A 7,259-nucleotide genomic window follows, 5' to 3' on the forward strand; every position below is an offset into this window, starting at 1 on the left:
AGGGATAGCTCAGTGGTTTGAGCATTGGCCTGCTAAACCCAATTGTGAGTTCAATTCTTAAAGGGGCCATTTAGGGATCTGTGGGGGAAAATCCATCTGGGGATTGGTCTTGTTTTGAGCAGGGGGTTGGACTAGATGACCTCCTGAGGTCCCTTCCAACCATGATATTCTCTGATGCGATTGGCTTAAAATCATGAGCCCACGAAAGCTTATGCTCTAATAAATTTGTTAGTCTCTAAGGTGCCACAAGTACTCCTGTTCTTTTTGCGGATACAGACTAACAGGCTGCTACTCTGAAACCTACAAAAACAATATATTTGAGGTTCTTTTTGTTTGTCTTCTGGTTTCTGATTCTTTAGAAGGCTTGACCTTTTCTAGATTGCCTCTACAACCCCCTGCCCCACCCCAGAGAGTAGGACATCCATCCTGCCCTGCAGCATGAGACTCCCTCCGGGCCCGTCCAATCTCACCCCACCCCGCTGTGCCTCAATTGGTAGGATGGAGCCGGCCTCCAATCCCACCCCATCCTGCCCCACCCCATGGGGAAGGACTGGGCGGAGTCCCCGTGGCCCGCCCATTCCGCACCGCAGGTCCGGGCCCCTCCTGGTTTCCATGGTGACCGGAGGAGAACGCGCGGAGTCACGTGAGGCAGGCGGAAGCGGAAGCAGGCGGCCGGGCGAGGGCAGCCGGGCGGGCGCTGAGGAGAACAGAGCGGGTCGGTGCCCGGCCGCCATGCCCAGCCCCCGGAGCAGCCCGTCCCGCCGCACCGCGCCTGTCCCCAGCCCGTCCCGCCGCGCCGCGCCTGTCCCCAGCCAGTCCTGCGCGGCCGTGGCGCTGCGCTCCCTGCTGGCCGCCGACCTGCGGTTCTCCCGGCAGCTGGGCGTGTGCGCCGGGGAGCGCTCGGCCTGGGGCAGCGCCAGGCCCCTCCTGCGGCTCCTCGAGGTGTCCGGCCACGGCGTGCCCTGGCTGGCGGGCACCCTGTATGGGCTGGGCCGCAGCGAGAGCCCGGCGGGCCGCGAGGTGCTGCTCAACCTGCTCTTCGGTGAGGTGCCGGGGGTGGGGGCGCCTCTCCCCTCCCCTCTCATCACGGCTGGCTCGGGGCCCAGGCTCATCAGAGCAGCGGGCAGGGGAGAGGCTGAGTCACACACCCCTGTCACCCGCCCTGAGTGCTGCTTCCCAAGAGCCCAGGCCGGGCCAGCGCTGCCAAGCTGGGGCAAGTCACCCAGCAGGGCAAATCCCAGCCAGCGCTGATCTGTGCTGGGATCCCAGCCATGCCACTCTTCTGCCAGCTTCCCAGGGCCCTGCCTCTCTGTGCCCCAGTGCAGGGGCTGTGCTCAGCACGGCGCAACCAGTGTGCCATGCAACCCCGGCCCCACGGGGATCTGCCAAAGCTGCTGCCACAGTGACCGCTTCAGCAAGCTGGCTGCCAGCTCTTCCTGCATCTACATGGTTCCCTCACCATGGCAGAGTCCTACCAGAGGGGCCAGTCTAGGGATTCTGACTCATGATCAGTTCAGGCAAATGTCCCTTTAGTCATCCTAGGGACACAGCACTTTTGGGGCAATCCTGGACATGCTTGGGATGAGATGTCAGTTTTCTGCAGAGGTGGTACATGCTTTCTTCTGTTTCTATGAAACAGCTGTTCTGCCATATCTTGGCAGGTTCTGATCATCTAGATTTATATGGCCATAGTGCTGTGAGCTAAGGTACACCTGAATCCCCCAGCTGGAAATCCTAACCTTCAATGGGGAGTCCAGCTTGCAGGGTTTCTGGAAGTGGCTTAAGTGGATGAATTTAGTATTTATGAAAGTAATTGAAGCACTAATAGTGCAGCTGCCTACAGCTCAGCATGTAATCATAGTCTTGGTTGAGTCACTCAGTTGTGCCAATGCACCTGAATCCTAGCCTTCAGCATGCCCTGGGATTACAGCTTCCAGACCCTCCCAGTTGGAGACTGCCTTTCATCCCAAACTATGTGGTGTTTTTGCAATGCCTGCAAACCACTTTCATCATCACTTTATTGCCCATTTAGTTTTTAGTAGCAACAGCCCAGGAGCTGATGCCAGCTGCCTATAGCTCAGCATGTAATCACAGTTAAGGGAAGGCTACGTTTTAGTCATGGATATTTTTAGTGAAAGTCATGGAGAGGTCACGGGCAGTAAACAAAAATTCACGGCCCATGACCTGTCCATGACTTGTACTGTATACCCCTAACTAAAACTTGGGCTGATGAAGTTCTGGGGTGGGGCAGGCCGGGGGTGCTGTGGGTGCTGGGGCGGTTGTCTGGGACCCCCACTATTGCTGGGCAGGAGGCGGGTGGCAGCACGTGGCATGGGACCCCCACTGGTGCTGGTGCTGGAGAGTTGGCGGGGCTGGCAGGCTCCCTACCCACCTCCGCGCAGCTCCCTGGAAGTGGCTGGCATGTCCCTGCAGCTCCTAGAGGGAGGGAAGGCCGGGGGGGGGGGGGGGGGCTCAGCACATTGCTCCCGCCACTAGCGTTGGCTCCGCCACTCCCATTGGCCAGGAACCTCCATCAATGGGAGCTGTGGGGATGGTACCTGCAGGCAGGGGCAGTGCACAGAACTGGCCCCTCTGTCTAGGAGCTGCAGGGAAATGGGGGGAGGGATAGCTCAGTGGTTACCATATCTTGTGTTACCGTATCCTCTGATTCAGAGTTGGGGGGAGGGATAGCTCAGTGGTTTGAGCATTGGCCTGTTAAACCCAGCATTGTGAGTTCAATCCTTGAGGGGGTCACTTAGGGATCTGGGGCAAAATCAGTACTTGGTCCTGCTAGTGAAGGCAGGGGGCTGGACTTAATGGCCTTTTGGGGTCCCTTCCAGTTCTATGAGATAGGTATATTTCCATATATTATTATTAGAGTTCCAGAATACAGGTCACAAGGTCATTCTCTTGCTTTCAAGCTAGCAGGGACACAGAGGCTCATGCTGGCTGAAGAAGCCAGAAAGTCAAGCTCTCCATGGAATAGCCCAGGTTCTCTGATGGTATCTGTGGTGGGACTTCTGAAGGAGGGAAGGAAGAGCGAGAATGAAGAGGATCTCAGGGTGGGAGAAGAGGTGTTCTCTACATATAAACCATCCTATCCTGGCAACTCCTGGCCTGCCAAAGATTGATATTGAAAATGAGCTGTTTTCTGTTGGTCTTAAATGTGCATTGTAATGTGTAAGTATGAATCTAGAGTTAGGAAAGGAGGTAACAGTTTAGAACGGGAATCCTTTCATCCCTTCTGAAAAAGGGATTTGTGGAAGCCCAGAGTTGAATGGTGAGCGAAATGTTCCACAGAGGAGAAAAGCACTGGGGCACAATGAGCCAGATCTTCAGCTGGTGTAAATTGATGACACTCCCTTGACTTTGAAGGAGCTAGGCTGACTTACACCTGCTGACAATCTGGCCCAGTGAGTTTGGAGGCTACCTGTGGAAAAGCAAAGGGCATGGTACTGCAGCAAGCCCTAGGTGGCACTAGGATAGCTGTAGGTACATACAGATATCTATGCTATATTCTGCCCACATATGTGTTTTCATCATGAGATGGAGTTGGTGCTCATCCTAAATATTTTGTTTGCTTATTACTTTGACTCTCGGTTTCAGTAGCAGCATTATTTATCCCTGGGTTATTTTTGGTTAACTTCTGTGACACACGACATGGAAAATGACCCCTTTGTATTTGTCTCCTAGCTTTGGTGCTGGATTTAGTCCTGGTGGCGATGGTGAAAGGGCTCGTGAGGAGAAGACGTCCCACTCACAACAAGATGGACATGTTTGTCACTATCTCAGTGGACAAATATTCCTTCCCATCAGGCCATGCTACCAGAGCTGCCATGGTGTGCAGATTTGTCCTGCACCACCTGGTGCTCGCCATTCCTCTGCGGGTCCTGGTGGTTCTATGGGCCATCATTGTGGGCATCTCCAGAGTCATGCTGGGCAGACACAACGTGACAGATGTGGCCTTTGGTTTCATCATGGGCTACATGCAGTACAATGTGGTGAAATACTTCTGGCTGTCACCCCTTAGTGCACCTGCTCTCTTTGCAGTGTGGAATCAGTGATGGCCATCATGAAAAGGAAGAGGCACACATTGCAGTGTCTTATGCTGCGCAGAGAGCGTGAACCGGGACTGAATGAAAGAATCATCGTAAGCCTCATCTGACAAGCAAGACTGACGATATCAGCAACATCATGCTTCATTCTGTGGGATATGTGGACTCAGGTGGGACAAAACGAGATCTGTTGGAAAGCTATTCTTGGTGCCATCTTGCTCTCAATGTGCTGCTGGGCCAAAGCATGTACCAGCCCATACGGTTGCACTGACCATCCCAGGATACGATCACCTCACATCTCCTGGTGCTGTAGAAGTTGGACGGAGATCTGCACACTAGCCAAGCAGCTAATTCTTATTTTCTTGGTATTTAAGAACATGCATCAGTAAGATTTGTGGTTAGTAGAAATACTGTAAATCAGCACACAGCAGAGGATGCCTGTAGTATAACCGGCTTACTATCTCATATAGCATAAATAGTAGATGTAACTTCTTACAAATATTGTTAGATAGGGACAGTTTTCAGCAAGTAACTATGTGCTGTAAATATACTGATTGGTGCTGTTGTGGCTGATTAATAGTGGGTGTGCCCCCTAGTGGCTTTAGTACATTATTCTGACTCGTGGGGTGGATGCACTTCCTCTGCTGCCTCTTCTATAATGTTGAGATTACCAAGGTTTTGTAAATCGATTCTTTCTCCTTCTGAAGCAGCCTGCCCCTTGCTTGCCAGCCACATTCCAGTTACAGAGCCTCACTTTGTCAAGTGGGTGGCTTGTTGGAAAGGTGAAGGCATCTGGTTTTGAATACCTTGGGAATTGGCAATTTTGGGAGTGGAAATGCACAAATAGGGTTTTAATAAAGTGTGGAATGAATACCCTGGGCTCTGGGGTGTCTGTACCAGTTCTCCTTTAGGCAGGATGCAGTTTGTCACTGCTCTCCTAGCAGTTCATAGAATCATAGAATATCAGGGTTGGAAGGGACCTCAGGAGGTCATCTAGTCCAACCCCCTGCTCAAAGCAGGACCAATCCCTAGACAGATTTTTGCCCCGAATCCCTAAATGGCCCCCTTAAGGATTGAACTCACAACCCTTTCATGTATTCTTCTGTCATCAGAGCAGGGCGTTCAAGCAGTTACTTTACCCCCTTACCTCTCAGTTAAAAGGCAGACAACAAGCAAACAGTTAATGCCATATGAGAACATGTAATGTAGAGTTTTTAGGTCTTTAAAAATAAATAAGCTCCATGGAGATCCTGATCTGGGCTATGTAGGCCCCAATTCAGCAAGAGGCTTCAACACGTGAGCCTGTAACTAGTCCCATTGATTTCCATGGGATTATTCATGTTCTAAAACTTCGGCACATTGGTTATAGCACTGCTGTCCACTACAGAAAAAAAAAATCAAAATTACAGTAGAAATGACATGCGCCAAACTATGTTTTGTTATTTTTCTCCATTTTATGAAGCTGATTGCAACTAAGCAAAATCAGTTCTATAATAAATGGAGCTCTACACTTGGTGAGACAAATAGGAAAGAACATAAATGTTGTCATGTAGAATGGCGATGAAAAAGAAATCAACAAAGTAGCCAAAGAGGCAGAAAATAAATTCTTTAGCTAGAGCACTGGGTGGAAGTCCCTCTGGGTCTGATAGGCCTCCAACAAGGAAAAGCTATTCAAATAGTTTCTTTGCATAGCCAATGAGGAGGAAATACCCACTAGATAGTTATTCTTTTGGGGTTGTGGAGGGAAGGCACTGTGTCTGAATTGAAAAAAGAAATTGCAGAACTACTTGAGAAATTAAATTCCTATGGGCATACTGTATTTATGCAGGAGGTCTGGTGGAAAGAAAAAACTAAGGTCACTTTAAAAAAAAAAAAAAAAAAAGTGCCATGCAGTGTAATGTATGCTTAAAACCAATTACTACACCAGGAGTACTAATGATCTATTCCAGTATGGCAATTCCTGTTTTCCTAAGCAGCTGAGAGATGTACAGATGAAGGGTGGGGGGGGGGATATTAAAGTAAAAATAACAAATCTGTGATCTAGCTCTTCATTCTTCCAGTCCATCAGTCATGTGGCCTTGAAGATGTACATGTGTAGGAATGTGTGGAGAACTGTCTTGTCCTTATAAATCTAATATAAAGGATGTGTGACCACAAAGGTGTATTATCCCACAGAGTTACCTCAAGAGAGGAGCCAGTAAAGCATTCTAATATCTCAGAATGCATCATATGGTAAACATATTTTGCAATAGAAACAAGACTTCTGAGCTTTGGGAGTTAGTATCTAGCCTGATGACTTTGTGGTGTTAGGTTGTGTAAAAAGTCTGCAGGTTGAAGGTGAGCAACAGTGCTCTTGCCTAAAAGGTAAAGATTGTGACAGGGGAGAGGATATGGGTGCTATTGCCCTTGCTCAAGAAGGATGAATTCAGACTGGAGTAGGTGCACAGAAGGGCTACTAGGATAATCAGGGGAATGGAGAGCCTGTCTTAGACGAGAAGACTAACGGCACATCTTCACTACGGACCTAAATCAGCGCTGCTGCAATCGACGCAGCGGCATCAATTTAACGGGTCTGGTGAAGACGTGTTAAATCGATGGGAGAGTGCTCTTCCATTGATTTCTGTGCTTCACCTCCCCAAGAAGCATAAGGTAAGTTGGCGGGAGACCATCTCCCGTCGACACAGCATGGTGTAGACACCGCAGTATGTGGATCTAGCTACGTCGACTTCAGTTACGTTATTCACATAACTGAAGTATCATAGCTTAGATTGATTTACCATGGTATTGCAGACCAAGCCTAAAAGAGCCTGGCTTGTTTAGCCTAGCAAAAGGCATGCTGAGAGGAGATCTAATTGCTCTCTATAAACACTTTAGGGGTAAACACCAGGGAGAGAGAGAAGCTATTTAAGCTAAAGGACAGTGTTGACACAAGAAAAATGGGATGAACTGGCCATGAATCAGTTTAGGCTGGAAATTAGAAGAAAGTTTCCTACCATTAGAGGAGGGAGGTTCTGGAGCAACCTCACAATAGCAGCAGTGGGGCAAACAACCTAACTACTTTTAAGATGGAGCTTGATAAGGTTATAAACAAGATGATCTCATGGGGTTGCCTGTGATAGCATGGGACTGGACTCAGTGACCCAGGAGGTCTCTTCCAGTCCCATGTTATTACAGATGTAATTAGCTCTCCAATTTTAAGGCAAT

The 7,259-nt window shown here is 49.4% G+C and overlaps 1 protein-coding gene across 1 annotated transcript; it reads left to right on the forward strand.

The window, feature by feature from the left end:
- Positions 1-732: 732 nt before the first annotated feature.
- PLPP6 (phospholipid phosphatase 6) lies at positions 733-4,926 on the forward strand. Its single transcript, XM_065409502.1, has 2 exons — positions 733-1,042; positions 3,694-4,926. The coding sequence occupies exons 1-2, from the start codon at positions 733-735 to the stop codon at positions 4,062-4,064; spliced, it is 681 nt and encodes a 226-aa protein (XP_065265574.1). The 3' UTR covers positions 4,065-4,926.
- The last annotated feature ends 2,333 nt before the right edge of the window (positions 4,927-7,259 follow it).

Source organism: Emys orbicularis, chromosome 8 (assembly GCF_028017835.1).
Source record: "Emys orbicularis isolate rEmyOrb1 chromosome 8, rEmyOrb1.hap1, whole genome shotgun sequence".
Lineage (NCBI taxonomy): Eukaryota > Metazoa > Chordata > Testudines > Emydidae > Emys > Emys orbicularis.